The sequence below is a fragment of the Oreochromis aureus genome, linkage group 20, assembly GCF_013358895.1.
Source record: "Oreochromis aureus strain Israel breed Guangdong linkage group 20, ZZ_aureus, whole genome shotgun sequence".
Taxonomy (NCBI): domain Eukaryota; kingdom Metazoa; phylum Chordata; class Actinopteri; order Cichliformes; family Cichlidae; genus Oreochromis; species Oreochromis aureus.
Genome location: NC_052961.1, coordinates 17,627,891 through 17,646,523, shown reverse-complemented (window position 1 = coordinate 17,646,523; position 18,633 = coordinate 17,627,891). Strand labels below are relative to the sequence as shown.

The following is an 18,633-nucleotide window of genomic DNA, read 5'->3' as shown; positions in this document are numbered from 1 at the left end:
ATCAGCCCTCCAGGGCTTTGAAGTATTTTAATGCTTGTAGATATGCCCATTATCATGACTGTGTACATAACCGACTGTACACACTAAGTATTAGCATATCACTTATAGATATGGAAGCACTACACAAACGTGTTAATGGAAGAACTATTTTTTTGTGAATTTAGCAGTATGCAGGCAGTCAGTAGTGCAAGCTTTGGGACTGTTTCTATCTCAGATGTAATTCATATTTAAATGTTGTTATGCTTCTTCTCTTCTGGTAATTGTGTTTGCACTTCCTGGTTACTCTTGAAAGTGGATTCACTGAAGCGTTATGTTGATAGCTGTCTGGTAATCGCTAATTACAAAGACGGGCACATACACAGACTCTCACACGCGTTCATACACACAAGCTCACACATAAATGAGCAGAGCTTGTAACAGGGTCCCTGGCTATTATTCACTGATATCCTGGCAAATATGTGTACTCACACTGCTTAATGGTACTCTTCTGAAGCATCTGTGTAATTATATGTAGATTTCTGAAGTGATACTTAAAAGCTTCGAATGGACTTTGTATTCAGCATCATAAAAAATAATTTAAGAGCATATTTTTATAGTACTGTGTAACACAGATGCTAATGTTATAACAACCTGTTACACACTAAAAATACCTTATTTTAAACTTTAACTTTGTACCAACACAGCACAGCATAAATATATTCTCCATCTTTCAACACCTGATGATTACAAGTACTCTGTCTCCTTAAGTCTTCACTAAGACCAAAAAATGCAGGCTGTTGATGTCATTTTGGACATCAATCATTTGGAAATTGACTGCTGCATGGCAGGTAGCATAGTTTTTATTTACTGCCTTGGGGCCAGCAGGGATGTCACCAGGTACTTATAGCACCTTTTATTGCCAAAATTCTGCAATGCATTGTTAAAGTGTCAAATACTAATCTATACTGAAACCTTTTATTGGATTAATGCTTATTTACAGTTACAATTAGTGTTTGTATTAAAGTATTAATACAAACACTGCCGGCTTTGTCTCCTCTAGCTTACACACAACTTGATGCTGCAGACAGGCAGGCCACACAGCCCCTCCCCTCACTAGCAGCTCAACACTTCTGCAGTAGCACAACAAATTTGCAGTGTCTGTCTCTATGAAAAGGTTAGTAAAGCTCCTGTTTTAAAAACACACTGAAGTATTAAACAGTTATCATAAACGTTAACCTAACAGGCAGACACGTTGATGTTAGCCACTACCTGAGAGCTGCATTAGCCATGCGTCAAAATATTATTCAGGTAATCAAAAGCAGGTATGGCAAATTAGTAAAATGACCAAGTGTACAGTAACAAACTTTTTGTCATCCTCCCCCATGGTATCAAAAATAATATGGTATTGGTGTCATGCTTGAAATTATAGAATCACGACAATGCTAATGTTCAGTAAGGATTTAATGAGTGCAGTCAGAGTAAGCCAAAAATGTTTTAGGTGGATTTATATTTTTTGGGGGGGAGAAGTTTGTTTTGGCGGGAAACCCCACCTGATGCTGTTGGGGGGGGGGATCATACTTTGTCTGGCTTCAACATTGTTCCGGTTTCATGATACAGAAAGTACACAGATGTTGTCCAAATGATAGACACAGTGTCATGTTAGCAAAGAACAGGAAACAGGCTTTCTTTTTTTTTAAGTTTAACATTTAATATTAAACTAATAACATCTGAATATTCTCATTTTGCTGCAGTAAAAATAAATGAAAGAAAACAAACCACGAAGCTGTGAGATGTGATGGAGGGAGGAACTGCTGCACAGTGTCAAAGTTGGTCTGTTCCGAGTCATAATGTAGCAAACTGGGTGTGTGTTACAGAGAAATGGTAGCGATCCCTCAGGGTGATTCAGTGTACGATTGGTTGTGAAGTGAGTGATGATAATGACCTCTCCTCTGCGTGCAGTGCAGTGAGAGTAATTCCTTTCACTTCGTCAATTTATCTGTGTGTTTCTTTACCGCCTTTCCTTCTCATCACTTGGCAAATTTAAATGAGGAAGTAACCTATATCCCTACCTCACAGTGAGGCATATAGAAACTGGATTTTTCTATAAGCTCCCAAATGTACTGTCTTATGTGTTGGTGAGAAAGAGAGCACTGATCATTATGATGTAGTATTTATATCAGAAATATTAGCTATTCTTAAGATATATAACTTTTAGGATGTAATCCACCTAATAAAGCAGTCATTTGATAGCTTCATCTTATCATTTTTTGCAGTAGTTTGTTTCAAAGAAATCTGTTGAACACAGGTTTTTTTTCTTTTTTTTTTTTTTTTTTTTTTTTTGATAAAACATAGTACATGCGAAAATGCAAGGCCCTAAATACCAGGCATGGAGAAAGATGAAGATAAAGTTTAAAAAGTGAACCTTTAATTTGGCTGAGTAGGGAGTCCAAGGACAGGATTATGCTCTGAGGATTGATTGGAAAACAAGACACAGGTGGGAGCAGGGCTCAGGTGAAAATACTCAACCACAGCCAGCTAAGAGAGAGAACATACAGACCATACAGGCATAAACTAACCTTCAAAGTAAAAGAGGCAGTAACAAAAGATGAAATATTGGACTGAATATGATGACATGTTTAGTGCAGATGGCACTGGCTGCCCTCCATGTCAGTCACTGGGGGTCCATCAGATGAAATTATACAGCATGGGACCAATTAAAGTTGGAGCTGAAACTCTGTCTCGAGATGATATCATATTTGCATAATAAATACAAATCTACAATGCACAGATTTGTTACATCCATGCAAACCTAAACTCATTTCCTAATGTACATAATTTATATTAAATAGTACTTAACAAGAAGGGAATCGCAGTTAATGTTCTAAAAATTTGAATCTATAATAACCATAAGGCAGCTCTCAGGAGCTCTTCCAGCCTTTCCAAGAATCATGTTTTGCCGTAGCTTAAAACAAGGTCATTGCTGCAATTAACTTCCCATTCAAAGAGCAGTTATTCACACAAGACCTTTGTTTCCACTAAACTTAAGCTTCAGGCATTTGTATGTTATCTGTTCATTTATTTCCCTAGAATATAATTCGAGTTTTAAAGCTGCGTTTTATAAATAGTGTACTCTTCGCAGGATCGTGAAGCTGCCCTTTACAAACAAAACATCACCATCCTTAGAAAGAACATCTATTTTTAACCTCCTCATCTTTCTCAATAAGCACGTTTGTGAAGCAGTCATTCCTGCATAAATCTTAGTCAGCCCCCACAAATCAGAATCACAGCTGGTTTTCATGTCTGTGATGATATGTTATAGGGGAGAGGTGAAATTATTATAGCTACAGGGAGTGCAGAATTATTAGGCAAGTTGTATTTTTGAGGAATAATTTTATTATTGAACAACAACCATGCTCAATCAACCCAAAAACACATTAATATCAAAGCTGAATGTTTTTGGAAGTAGTTTGTAGTTTGTTTTTAGTTTTAGCTATTTTAGGGGATATCTGTGTGTGCAGGTGACTATTACTGTGCATAATTATTAGGCAACAACAAAAAACAAATATATACCCATTTCAATTATTTAGTTTTACCAGTGAAACCAATATAACATCTCCACATTCACAAATATACATTTCTGACATTCAAATCAGCGACCAATATAGCCACCTTTCTTTGCAAGGACACTCAAAAGCCTGCCATCCATGGATTCTGTCAGTGTTTTGATCTGTTCACCATCAACATTGCGTGCAGCAGCAACCACAGCCTCCCAGACACTGTTCAGAGGGGTGTACTGTTTTCCTCCTTGTAAATCTCATTTGATGATGGACCACAGGTTCTCAATGGGGTTCAGATCAGGTGAACAAGGAGGCCATGTCATTAGTTTTTCTTCTTTTATACCCTTTCTTGCCAGCCACGCTGTTACTTGGACGCTGTTGATGGAGCATTGTCCTGCATGAAAATCATGTTTTTCTTGAAGGATGCAGACTTCTTCCTGTACCACTGCTTGAAGAAGGTGTCTTCCAGAAACTGGCAGTAGGACTGGGAGTTGAGCTTGACTCATCCTCAACCCGAAAAGGCCCCACAAGCTCATCTTTGATGATACCAGCCCAAACCAGTACTCCACTCCACCTTGCTGGCGTCTGAGTCGGACTGGAGCTCTCTGCCCTTTACCAATCCAGCCACGGGCCCATCCATCTGGCCCATCAAGACTCACTCTCATTTCATCAGTCCATAAAACCTTAGAAAAATCAGTCTTGAGATATTTCTTGGCCCAGTCTTGACGTTTCAGCTTGTGTGTCTTGTTCAGTGGTGGTCGTCTTTCAGCCTTTCTTACCTTGGCCATGTCTCTGAGTATTGCACACCTTGTGCTTTTGGGCACTCAGTGATGTTGCAGCTCTGAAATATGGCCAAACTGGTGGCAAGTGGCATCTTGGCAGCTGCAGCTTGACTTTTCTCAGTTCATGGGCAATTATTTTGCATTTTTCCACACGCTTCTTGCGACCCTGTTGACTATTTTGAATGAAACGCTTGATTGTTCGATGATCACGCTTCAGAAGCTTTGCAATTTTAAGACTGCTGCATCCCTCTGCAAGATATCTCACTATTTTTAACTTTTCTGAGCCTGTCAAGTCCTTCTTTTGACCCATTTTGCCAAAGGAAAGGAAGTTGCCTAATAATTATGCACACCTGATATAGGGTGTTGATGTCATTAGACCACACCCCTTCTCATTACAGAGATGCACATCACCTAATATGCTTAATTGGTAGTAGGCTTTCGAGCCTATACAGCTTGGAGTGAGACAACATGCATGAAGAGGATGATGTGGACAAAATATTCATTTGCCTAATAATTCTGCACTCCCTGTAAAGTGAATGTGATTAATCCATGTTGGTGCGTCTTTTGAGGACTATTGCTTTTCAGATTGTACTGGCGGATCAAAATCTGACGTTACTTTTGTCTGTTCATAATTCCATCAATTTTGATAAGACCCCCAACATCACTGGCTAAACTAGAGCCCCCAAGCAATGACTGAGCCTCCACCATGTTTCACAGATGGCTGCAGACACTGTTGTGCCACTCTCCTGACCTCCTCCATACATACTGATAATCAACCAAAGATTTCAAATTTATCATACTATAAGACCTGTTGCCACTGATTTTCAGTCCACTCATGTCATTTGGCATACTTCAGCCTTTTGTCCTTGTTTGCCTCCCTTAAAATGTCTTTTTGACAGCCACCCTTTCACTGACACCATTTCTGATGACGCTTAAGTGAACAGTTGATGGACCCACTGAAGGGCCAGATGTATCTCTCAGGTCTTTGTTCGAGGATTTTTGTAAAGGACATCTGTTGCTGTCTGTCTGCTGTCCTTTGTTGGACTTGTTGAATGATGCATAGAGCAGTGATAAGTGCCTTAGCAAACAAAGAACAAAAAAGAAAAAAAAAAACATCCCTCTGAAAATGTTCAGGTACAAAGACTAGACTGAAAATAAGTGAAGAAGCAGCCAAAGTCCAAGAGAAAACTGAAAGAACTTCAGAAAGTCTGGAGGACTATATTTCAAGTCGGCTTTTAAAATTAAGTCTCACTCCTTGGTAGCAAAATGTAAAGAAATGATGCATGGCTCCAGATTTATCCACGGTGCCCTATCCAACCTCATGTCTATCAACACTGACTTTATATCTTTCTTGATCTTTCTGTTGACTCACTCGTGTCTTAGCTGTACTCATACTCTCATCCTCTTCTATATCCTCTACCTGTGTTGTTCCTCCCCCTCCTTATTTCTTGCTTTCCTGTAGTGACATTTGTGGGGGTGATTATAGATGGTTGTCCCATCCCTGAAGAGCCGTGTGTCATCAGAGTTACTTCCATCTGAGTGACTGGCCATGAAGTGTCAGAGGAGTGGACAGATGGATGGATGGTTGAGGGTTAGAGACCTAGAGAAACAATCTTTCACTCTGTTGAACCCAAAAGTGCTAAGCTTCATTGGCCTGTGACAGGTTTCCCAATAAAAATCGAAGTCTACTACCCCTACAGATATTTTTACGAGGCATCATCGTTTCTGGCCACTGTAGTAATACAGGCGTTTTTCATAGTGAAGCTTGTCTATAAATGTGAATTGTTAAATTTGATGAAATAACTCTTCTTCCCACACATTCTTTATAGATGCAGTGAATATAATGAATGATATAATGACTTTAACTGAATATATTATTAGAAGTAGAACAGCATTTTGATCATATTGAGTGCCACACATTTGGATTTGAGGGAGGAAAGACATAAACTGTAAAGGAATGTGTAATAGTTCACTTTTACCACTTATCAAGGTTTTGTGAAGTCATATTTTTTTAATATATCCTTTATTTAATGAAGCAAAGGAATACTAAAATGTTTAAGAATTAGGTAATAATATAATCTAATTCTTGATTAATCATTTTGTCTTTTAAAAACAGTGGGACATGGTCACGATTTTTCTTTGATGTGTGCAAATATGACAAATAATAAAGAGGGAAAAGTCTGGCAATAGAAGCTGTAACTAGATAGTGGCAGTTATTATTGCTAGGCAATAACTTAAAGAATATTAATGTATTACAGTAACAGTCAATGAGGTCAACTAAACAGTTAACAAATGTTCAGACTGTGAAACACTTTATAACTCTGTTTTGAAGCGTCCTATACAAATAAAGTTTTTATTATTATTTTTACTGTTACCCCACCTCTCCCCTTATGTCAGCTGGGATACACTTCAGCCCCTGCAACCTTGAATTAGATAATCAGTTAACAAAACAGACTGATGGATGATAATCAACATCATTTCTTTATGTAGTCATGCTTTTTCATTGTTGCATAATAACCAATGATGAGGCGTCAAACAAAATGTTTATTTGCTGTATTCTTAATCTCCTGTTGGGAACCCATTCAAGAACACTGTCCATTTTACGATTACGTTTCTTTTTCTGCTGTATGTGTGCGTACTGGCTTACTCAAACCCGTACACACACATAGGCAATGAATGCACTGCTTCCTGTAGGTGAGTTCTGCACTTCAGGAGGTAAATGCACCACAAGGGATGGTGTATTTACCTACTTAGGCAGGATTACTTAGACTATACCCATACAATTAGAGAGGAGTGTGTCTTTAAGTGGAAGCCCATCTCTCACTGTCTCCCTCTATCTTTCTCTCGCTTTCCCCTTTTTTTTTGATAGAATCTTCCTCTCATAAAAACACAGAAATAGGAACGTGAATTTTGCAGCACATTCAGTTGTAGGTTCAGTTGTAAATATTTATTTTATCTCAGCTGAGTTCACTCACTAAGTTAATCTTAGATTATGGCGCATGTAGTTTACACATACAATAAAAATCCTGTTTACAAAGCATATGTTCATATAAATTTTCATAAACAGTGATTATTTAATGCTCTTACTTTCAGAAATGGTTGAGTTTATCAGGTATTTAAGGGCTGTGAGCTGTGGCTCGCTGACCTGACCTGACATGGACTGCCATCATCACAAATCTGCGTGTCTGTCACTCCTCAGACCATCTCTGATAATCCATCCATCACACATAACTTCACAAGAGCACTCAGTTCCACTCAATAAGCTCCCATCCGACCCTTATAGGCTTTAATAATCCAGAGAGAGCTGGTCCTCTTATCAGAGGACGTGACTATTCAGACCAAGAACTGACCTTCCCACCTGACCTAGATGCTTCATGTGCATGCATGTGCAGATCCTGCATGCACACTATGATTATTTGCGCATACAGAAAGCCCATCATTCTGTGTGTTTGTGCACATGTGGGAGTGTGGTATGAGCCAGAGAGGAAGGCAGGGGAGCTGATGGAGAGATCAGACAGTCTTCTCTCTGCACAGCATCTGCTGAGAAAATATCACTTCCTCTCACTGTTTATCCATCTTTTTTCCTTTCCGAGAGAAATTTACCTCCACCTCACGCGCCAACTTTAGCATCATCTTTCTCAGTCAGAAATGACCCCGGCCTTCAAAGGGGAAAAATTTGCATTTAGCTTATTGCAAGCACACACGAGCATGTGCGTTCTCTCATAGCACTTATTAAAGCTCTTTCTTTAATGTGTGCAAACCCAGCTTTTTTTCTCTTGCATATATAATAGCTGATGATGGTATCATCAGAGACAGACCAGCTTGACTAAATGGGAGCAGCAAATTGACTGTAGTATTAGGAGTGAGGGGCCTCTATCAGGAAATCTAATAGGATCCCATTAAAGAAAGCTTGCAGATGAATATGATTAGGTTTTCTTTCCTTCTAATGGGAACATCTTCTGAAGAGGGGAGGAGATGAAATGTTGTGTAGTGATAGGGCCTTTGTACCACTGATAGGATTGTTATTGCCTAATTTGGGTAGAAAGGCCATTAAAGTTCTTGGAAGGGACGATAAATGTTCTCTGTAAGTATACTCTCAGCTATGGCTGTGGACCATCGCTGTGTGTGGGCAGTGCTTTACTTTGTAGATGAAAAAGCATCCCTTAACTTAAATGGCTTCATATCAGGCTTGTTTTGCCGAAATCTGTGACTAATGAGTATGAGGTTTCGTCTTGAATTTCATCTCCCTCGCCGAAATAAACCGAATGGCTTTTTTTGTGTGTTTGTGGTTAATGTGCGCTTATGTATTGCCGCTGTGCTTTTCTTACTCGGACCAACAGACTGCGACCGAAGTGTTTCATTAGATTATAAAATGACTATCATAAGCACAACATTTTAAGCAGATTATTGTTCATTTTAGAAGAGCCTTCCGTGCACTCTTTGCAAGTCCTCAAATAACAACCAGTGCTTTTGTGTGTGATCTCTCAAAGTGGACTGCTGTAATGAGAGTTATTTGGCTATATTTTGTAGATTATCTGTCTTGGGAGTGCTTTAAAGGTATTGACAGGGTTCTTCTCTTTACTCTTTACTGCATTTCTACACAAACTGTCTTATTTTAGTAAGCTGATGTGTGAAAACGTGTGTATGTATATGACTAATAGCAGTAACAAGTTGACTGACTAGGGTCTATAGGGTCCCATCACACATCAACTGCATCAGCACCATGTGCTGTTAGTATCTGTGTAAATGTATCTGTTAATAGTAATCGAAGTGAAAATAGACTTTACAGAAAATGATTCAAATACACTGTGTGTATTTATCTGTAGTATAAGCAGTGCCCTTACAACAGTGTAAAAAGACTCCAGTTAATACTCCAAGTAATGATTAGATGTAACATAACAAAGTAGTACATTAACTGGCCACTTTATTTGTTAAGCATTCCTGGGTATGGCCCCGTGCTTTTAAAACGGCATTAATTCTTCATGGCATATTATCAACGATGACTCCTCGTAAAACAGATGTTGGAGATTTGTTAGCTGCACATCCATTATGTGAATCTCCTGTTCCTCCTCATCCCAAAGGTGCTCTATTGGACTGAGATGTTCTCAATTTGGAGGTAATTTGAGTACTGTAAACTGTCCAACCATGAGCTTTGTAACCTGGCGAGTTATCCTCTTGGAAACATCCATCAGAAGATAGGTACACTGTGGTCATAAAGGTTGGACAATTCTCGGGAAGGCTGTTATATTTGAATGATGCTCAGTAAGTACTAAGGAGCCCAAAGTGTGCCAAGAAACTATCCTCCATACCATTACGCCAGCAGCCTGAACCACTGGGACTAGGCAGGCTGAATCTAAGCTTTTATGTAGTTAACACAAAATTTTAACCCTAACATCCAAATGATACAGCAGCAATAAAGACTGGATGTGGTGTTCTCGTTGAAGATTTGACTTTTGACACTTAGATTTTCATTGGGAGTGACCAGGATGGACAGGACTGGAAATAACACAGCTCAGGTTAAGTGGTTTGGAGACAAAGTAAGAGAGGCAAAGAAGATTTGAAAATGGACATGGTTTGGACAAGGCCAAAGAAGCGATAGTGGATATACTGGTCAAAGGATGTTGGATATGGAGCTGACAGGTAGGAGGAAAAGAGAAAGATTCATGGATGCAGTGAAGGACTTACAGAGGGTTAGTGTGACAGAGGAGGATGCTAGGGATTGGGTAAGATGGAGTCAGATGACTCACTGTGGCAACCCCTAAAGGGAACAGCCACAAGAAGAAGAGCAGTTGCCTTCCTATCAGCTCAAAGCAGTCTGGCTATTTTCCTCAGGCATCAACAAGGGCTTTTTGCCCAGAGAACCGCTGCTCAGTGGATATTTTGTCTTTTCTGACTATTCTCTGGTGTTGCAGGAAAATCCCAGCAGATCTGCAGTTTCTGTAATACTCAGACCAAACCATGTGGCACCAACAGCCTTGACAAGTTCAAAGTCACTTAAATCGCCCTTCGTCCCACATCTTCTGATCCTCGCTTTGATCTTAAGTCAGAGCAGGTTGTCTAGACCACAGCTACCAGTACATGCCTGAATCCATGGAGCTGCTTCCCTGTGATTGGTTGATTAGAAATTGACATTAATGGGCAACTGAACAGATGTGTTCAGACTAACTTACTTATATTGTAATTTAGTTTGACCAGCAACATTTTCGAAGTAAAGGTGCTTATGCTGTATTATGTTCTTTGGATAAGTTATGTTCAGTAGTTTCAAATGTTAGCCTGTTGATCTAGAGCGAACTTGTCTATAAAAAGTAATGGTGGGTGGTTTAGTGACCATATGCACACAGTATTTAAGCATCAGTTTTGTGTAAGTACTGTACATTAGTGTGATTACTGCACAGGAATAGCTTGACTTGCCATTTCATCTTCATCTGTGCTTTACCACAAATGCCATGCTCTTGACTATAAAGAAAAACAAATAAATAAAGGTTAAATATAAAGAAGAAGTCTTTTCAAAGTTTTATGTGTAGACTTAGCTGGATCAGGTCTAATGAATTCAGTCAAACTTGTTGTTTAGCTGGAAAACAAGAACAAATTACTTGCTCTTTTTACTCATGAATAAGAAATGAACACCATTAAAAATAAAGGTTGCTTTCCCAGCTTAAGTTGTGTTTTCTTTAGCTTTTGAATTTATTCTCTTCTATCCCCTGTTTTTTTTTTTTTTCATCCTTTCATTCTTTATTCTTACAGCATGGTTTCTTCACTGGGAAAAAAAAGGGGGGAGATTTAATATAGTTATTGTAATGTTGTCTCTCTTTGAACTGAAGATGAAATTGCTTTTGACTTGCAAATATTTCAGACTGAATTGGGCTAAATGACTTTTGGGAAATGTCCCCGGCATACAGTGTCCTCCTCTTTCTCCTCTCTAAAGGTTAATAGTATCTGCTCTCAGTGAATGAGTCAGTGGACTTTACTGTGCCGTTCAGTGACAGACGAGGTTTGGTTGGAGCATCTCTTTTTCTCCCTTCGGGTGGAATAGAGTCAGCAGGCCAAGTCTTGTTCTGGTGGGCATTGATACATGCAGCATAGAGAAGCCTTTAAAGAAGATGAAAGCAGTGGAAGAATGAATAGCCGGCAAATTAAAATAAATTGAACATGAAATACAGTAGCATGTGCTTCTGTGGGATTTGAATGAATGACCTCAAGTCGGCTGTGCTTGACTAGAAAGTTGAGCTACCGCAGACAGATTTCATTAAATGCATAAGGTGTTTTACTAAATTAATTATCTCTTTCTCCTTGTCATTTCCCGCAGGTACGGAGACATGGTTCCTAAGACGATCGCAGGGAAGATCTTTGGCTCAATCTGCTCTCTGAGCGGGGTGCTGGTAATTGCCCTGCCTGTCCCTGTCATCGTGTCCAACTTTAGCCGCATCTATCACCAGAACCAGAGAGCAGACAAGCGGCGGGCGCAGAAGGTACAGGTGAACACAGTTTTATTCCTCTTCAGCGGGGTCCCAGAGGGTTGGATCTCCAGACCTCCAGCCCACAGGGGAGCTCTGACATCTCTCTCACCCCTCAGAGGAGGGGAGGACTCCACAGGGTTCAGGTCATCCCTTTAAGATTACTGTGTTTGTATAATCTACATTGACTGACAGTATTTTCACATTAGCAGTAGTATGCGGTACCCGCTGTTCCCAGTTAGTATTGTCAAACTTTAATAGTCTGTCTAATATACAAACTGAAATTCTCTATTCCTCCATTACCTTAATAAATAGATTCACTTTGGGGGGATTCTTTCCTCCAGAGTATTTATATCTTCACTCGTCTTTTTGTGCAACATTAAGTAGATATTCTCATGTTCCTGCAGGTCAGTGACCTCCTTACACTGGATAAAATAACCCTCTCCTAAATCCTATACAAGGCATTTCAGTCCTGTGAAGCTTTTTTTCCCCCACAGCTGCATTTATTTACCTTTGTTACCAGAACATCCCATATTTGATTTAAACTCTAATGTCATTTTCCACATGGCAGTGTGGCCTTTGCTGTATATCATGATAAATTATGAAAGAGAAGGGGTTATACTTTTTTCAGTTTTTATAGCCCTAGGAGTAAGTTTGTCTGGTAAAGAGCAGGCCAAATTGTTTTATGAGTCATTTCATTTTTAGAGTCCAGTCACAGCACAACTTCTTTTCTGTGTTGCCACTTGGATGTTTGTAGCTGTTTTTCCTGGAGCGAGGAGTTCAGCCACCCACAGTCGCAAGCATCCTCTGGGGAATCATGTCTGTCACTCTCTCTTCGATTCTTCTCCACAAGTGTTTTTTTTTTCTTCTTTTAAATTAATGTAACAAATCCAAGTCTCTGACTTTCATAATTGATCTGTGGACAGGCTAAGGTTGTTGAGTGTATTTAATATGGTAGCCATATGTAGGCCAATTTCATAAGCCACCTAGGGTCAGAAAACAGTTTTGGAACATCTGGTATAATATCCCTCATTAACTCAGAGGTCTCGAACAGCCACTGCAAAATTTTCCCTCAGGACAGCCGCAGTGCTGCTGAGTGAAAACGTGCGAGACTGGCCAAGCAAACGTGACTGTAATAATCTCGACTTTACAAATTTCGCAGCGATCACATCGACAGCAAAGTTAGGCTCTGGCTCCAAACGTTACTTTGCAAACCCTTTCGACAGGTGTCATGGTGATGTAAGCTGTTGTGACGCGCGGAGTGCTGCAAGAATCAGAATAGGACATTGTCTGGATTTTTCTTTTCTCACATGAAGCACGCCGAGAGATAGGATGTGTCAGCCAGGTTTGGATTAGACTGCCTGAGCAGAGCATGAGAGTGACAAGAGACACAGGGCGACCGCTCGCTCCTGGTCAATTACTGCGCTATTCTCACATCAGCTCAAATCAGCACAATGGGACATTACATGGAGTTTATGTTAGGGGACTAGAAGGTTAAGGACTGTTTAGCATCTGATCTGACAACACTGGCCTTTTGCATTTTCACATGTACTTTAATAGGTAGTGCATAGAAAGGATCGTGGCTGGAGTCCGAACAAAGGGGCAAATGTGTGAAAACGTTTAAAGATTTTTGCCTGCTCCTTTATTCAGAATTAATTTCTCCGCCTGGGAAAAGAATCAATTAAATAGAACTTTTAAATCAGTTTACATTTTTAAGGTTTTTGTAATAATGGCCATTGTAACGAATGATAAGAATAACTGATGTTGCCTTGTTTAAACTCTGGGAAGTGTTATTCACTTGGCTGTATCATTAATAACCACATTTATTATGGCAGTATTAACAGATCGATTATATAAACACCAGACAAAAATGATTTTCCATCTCTAACGCCAAACTTCTGCATTAGTATGAGATTTATTAACATAAATAAAGGCTCTGGCTGCAACATACAGTATAAAACCTTCATAAAGTATTATTGTTATTATGATTAGTGACACCAGAGTGAAAATTAAACATCTTACGGTTGGTGAATCTTGCTCCCATTGCGAAGCAAATCTGATCAAATCACAAACATTCAGTCCTAAAGACGAAGATTATTTGACTTTTTGTGTATTTGAATTATCAATATTATAGTAATTTGAGAGTGAAAAGGCAAGATTTTCAGAGGTTTTAAAGCCATGTTAATGACTTTTTTTCATTGCCCCCTAGATATCCATGGCCTGCAATAATTTTATGTTCACCTAGGAAGAGCTCTTATTATTATGTAAAATATCAGTTCCCTCAAACCAAAGTAGTCCTTTAAATCCACAAGCTAAATGTTATCATTACTCAAATCTCATCCAAAAAAACCCATCCTAAATCCTAAGCTAGCCTGTCAAAGAAGTGAATATCAGCAATTTCCCCTCTTTGCATAATTTTCTCTTTCAGTCCGTCCTTGTGAGATTTCACCCTTGTAAGTATAGCAATAAAAAAAACACACTCAGACACAGATTTATAACAGGATTATGGAAACTTAAATGGTAGATGGTTTAAAGATCCTGTCTAGCCCAAGACCTTTTTAAAATCGCGATGTGCGGTGTCCATGAGCGAAACTGGGTAGCAGCATCGGATGGCTCACAAACAAAACTGGGCCAGTAATCATAGTTTGCGGGCAAACCTGACCATTTCTATTCTCCTGAGATAGATAGTGGGTTTATTTGGAGCTGGCAAACATACAGTACACACACTGACACATATTTTCAGAGTCCATTCCTTTCTCTCATCACTGCCATTCACACCTCTCCAACTAAGGCTTTTTCCCTCACACCCTTCACTTGTTTGTTAGACCTTTTCACTCATCTCTACTCCCCTGCCTCCATCCATTACCACTAACCCCTCCCTGTCCCCCTTTTTCTCTCACCCTCTCTGTGATTAATGCAATCCATCTCAGCACACATTCTCTAAATCTGTTTAAAGTTCTGCAACTGTGGGCTGCCCACCACCCAGTCTTAGCTAACTGTAACCTTGTCTGCTGAGCAAGCCTCCGTGGTGACATGACCGCAGGTGCAAGGATGAAAAGAGACAAAGAGAGGATGGAAGGATGGCTGAAAAGTCAGAAAATTAGCCAGAAAAGCAGTTTAAGAGGATGAAATGTATAGGTGAGGAAAAGAGAAAGCAGAGGAGCAGTGAGGAGGAAGGCCAGAGGGAAGGGGTGAGCAGGGGAAGCACAGGGAGCATAGGCAGAGGGTAGAGCTGGAGGCAGTGTTTGTCCCGATGCTGTGTTCTTTCCTGAAATAGCTATTACCCAGCTGAGATGCTTGCTGGAAGGAAGGTGTATGTCTGTCTGCATATGTGCACATCTGTATGCATATACGTGCATGTCTGGGTGCAAAAGCCATACTTCCTGTCAGGCGTTAATCTGAGTGACCTTAGCTGTTCTCTGATCTGCAGTGTCCCGAACATCACCCAGTACAAGACCCCCATAACTCTTCAAGTACCCACCAACAAACCACTGTAGCATGACAGTGCTGTTCTCATTAACTAGTACTAAATGACTCCTTCAGGCACTCGAATATCTCTTTGGCTTGCCTGCCGTGAGGTCAGCGATTTGCTCAAGCACCCCTACATCCCATAGATAGCTTTTCTCCTTTTTATAACAGCATGACTAAAAAGTCTTATCAGTGCTTTCATAATGATATTGCACCTGGATGCTTTAATCCTCGAGAGAGTTATTACTATGGTAAAATCAAGGTCTAAGTGCAAAAGATGATGATAGATTTGCAAATGTGATTTTTTTTTTTTTTTTTTTGAGCATTTAGGAGATGCAGTCTGCACCATCCCTGCCTTTATTAGCGCATGGGATTAAGTGTTGCTTAGCATTTAAGCTTTTGTTCTCAAAATCAATGGAGTATCCTGAATTACATATTGTGCGAGCTTTAGTGGGAGATGTTGTTGAAATGATTTCGCGTTCCCAAATAGTCTTTAAATAAGGCCGCCTTTCCTGCCTGCCTTGTTAAACCTTCTATAGAAAGCCAATGCCATCAGATAAAATTTCATATAAAACATGTTTCCAAGGCCATAAATCCTAATGTTATGCTTTGGGTTCTTCACTGCATCCCTGTGAGGGTGACATTTGTTGTTTAAAGTTGCAAATATTTACTGTCATTGGTTGCATCACTTAAAAATCCACAACAGATATTTTAAGGCCTATATAGGCGGTAATAAATTTGTGGTTCTCTGTCAGGTCTTTTGACAGCAGTAAGGTTTACATCTCAATTGCCCAGCGCTCAGCTGTGCTTTAATATAAATGTATTATACTCACTTCTAGCTGAATATATTTATTCTCTGACTCTATCAGGATGCCTGTAGCTTAGGAGCTACAGCAGGTCATTTACTAATTGGGAGGCTGGTCGTTCAATCCCTGGCTGCTCCAGTCCGCATGCCAAAGTCTCCTGGGCAAAATACTAACCCCAAGTTGCTCTTCGATTCAGCATCAGAGTATGAATGTGTGTTAATGTAAGTTAGAAAGCACTTAGGTGTGCTTGTATGAATGTGTGAAGCTCTTTATGAGGGTAGCTTTGCTACAAACACCATGATTAAAATTTTAAAATCATCTTTATTTGTTTTATACTGGAACTTGATTCAGCCTGGAAACTAGCCTTTTTAGCTTGTCTCCCAATAAGTCCATTTCAGCTCACTTTCTTTTGATCGGCTGCCCCTCACAGACAGAAGATTAAAACAGCAGTTGGGTGGGAAACTGGGAATGTAGACTAGTCCGAAGCATGAGCTTTTGTTTTTAGCCTGCTCTCTGTATATACATGTATATACACTGACCTAATTATTTGAAACTTTGGCCTTTTGTGTTTAATATGAGCATCAATCTCGGTAACTGTATACATGACTAGATGGATCAGAAGTGAAGGAAAGATGCTTCCAGTTTAAGTTACGTGCTTAAATGATAAGAGATGATACACCCGATGACGGCATTGTTGGCAACCTGGTGATAAGCTGTAGCAACTCAGGATTTTACTGACCTTTTTAAGAACTGCTACTGACATGTTTTCTGCACATTGCACATTAGATTGCCATCGAGCCATCTGTCACTTAATAAAGATGTTATCCTCAGCAGATGATGAATAATTCTCATTGTATAGACTACTCTGTCACTGCTTTCACAAGTCTGATTCCTAATGTCCAACTAGAGCCATTAATTACTTATGCATGCCATATCATTTAATAGCCCATTACTGCCATCTATGTAACATGTAGTGTTCTTTACTGCAAATGACATATGACCTTCTCTGTCATTTAACCAACCATTTAGCAAGTGTTACTGGTCATTTACTATAGCAAAATGTCATTTCCTCCACATTTATTATCAGCAAATGGTTGTTTCGCAGAAAATCTGTTCTTCCTCAGATCATTTCTTAGAATAAGGCTATGTTTAACTGAGAGTAAAATAGGATAGCCATTTGAGATTAGCTTTTACAGTACTTAAATGACAAAGAGAGAGCAGATGGGGGAACAGGGAGGAGGAGGAATTATTAAGGAGAAGAAAGTGCATTTTCCAGCATCTGCTGTCCTCTTCGTATCTTTCTCCGCCTTCTGCCCCCCCCAGATCTAGGTGCTTTTTTGCTCTTGTCATACCCCCCCTGTTCGCATCCATCTTCATTCGAGTCTAATTGTTAGCTGTTCTGGGCTCCCATTACAATTAGCCATCCATCTGGGTGGTGGCAGAGAGACAGCCCCTGATCTATCTTACCGCACAAAGCAAAGATGCATGAGGATGCCACTAGTTGCTGTATGTGGCGAGAGGAAGCACACAGCTGCACAGCTGAGACACAGACATTAGCTTGTCTATTCTGCCTCCCTCTAGTCTCCAGTCTCACTGTTTCTGTTTTGCATCGGTTTTCAGTCGTTTCCTAACGGGCTCAAAAAACAGAGTCCGGTCTGCAGCGGTTGCATTAGTTCTTCTCTGGGATTATTTGCATAAAGGTATTAGTATCCTTAGGTAGGACAAATTACAATTTCAGATATAACATGCCTGAAAGAGGGGAAGGTTTAAATGAAGAAACATAAAGGGCAAGTGACACAGAATAGAAAAAGGACGAAGGAATTAATCTAGCTTAACTTTTAAATGTACCCTTGGTATTCTCCTAGATTCCCCTGTGGCTCTGTGAATATTATCTCCCTACTTCCTGTCAAATGTACTTGAAGCCAGTTTATACCTACATACTACGAGTTACTATAAAGCTACTGCAAAGCTACTATACTCAAAAGACCAAATTAAATGTATAGAAACTCAGTAGAATGAAGCCTTGTGTGATTATTTCAAGCAGTTTATGAGGATTAGTGGCATTAACAATTGTTTTGTTCATAATATATAAAAAAATGCTTTCATATGTAAATGAGATTCACAATGTTTATTTCTCCAGTATTATCCCCGTTTCTGTGACATTTCAGGGGTTTTTTCTGTGTTTTATCACTTTGGCTGCAAAGTAGTTCAAGTTGAACCAGCTGTCTTCAAACTTGGTGGGTATTAAAATTGCTACGTTGCAGTTTATGAGTATTAAACTGGCTTCAGGCTAACATGGCAGAAACAAAACAAAACCATCCCACTCACTCCCTCCCTCCTGCTGGCTCCCACTCCCTGTAGTCTAAATCATCTCACTATTGTTTTTAGCCCGCACTCAGAAGGTTGAAGTCAAAAGGTGGAGATGACTTCTGGCTGAGAGTGTTTTGCCCTTCTAGACAATCAATAAAGTCGTCTGCACGTTGCAAGAAGACAGACCAATGCTGATGGGAGACTTCACCGAGGAGGTCAAGAGTGCTGTTGTGAATTATGTCCTTAATAAAAAAAAAAAAAAAAAGAAAACATCAGC

At 39.7% G+C, this 18,633-nt stretch overlaps 1 protein-coding gene across 2 annotated transcripts in view; it reads left to right on the top strand.

Moving 5' to 3' along the window:
- The window catches only part of kcnd3 (potassium voltage-gated channel, Shal-related subfamily, member 3), a 106,309-nt gene that overhangs the window by 76,111 nt on the left and 11,565 nt on the right, over positions 1-18,633 (top strand). For both annotated transcript variants that reach the window (XM_039603943.1, XM_031753295.2), the window contains one exon: positions 11,625-11,793. In XM_039603943.1, coding sequence (XP_039459877.1) covers positions 11,625-11,793 — 169 coding nt within the window. The remainder of the gene's footprint in view (positions 1-11,624; positions 11,794-18,633) is intronic.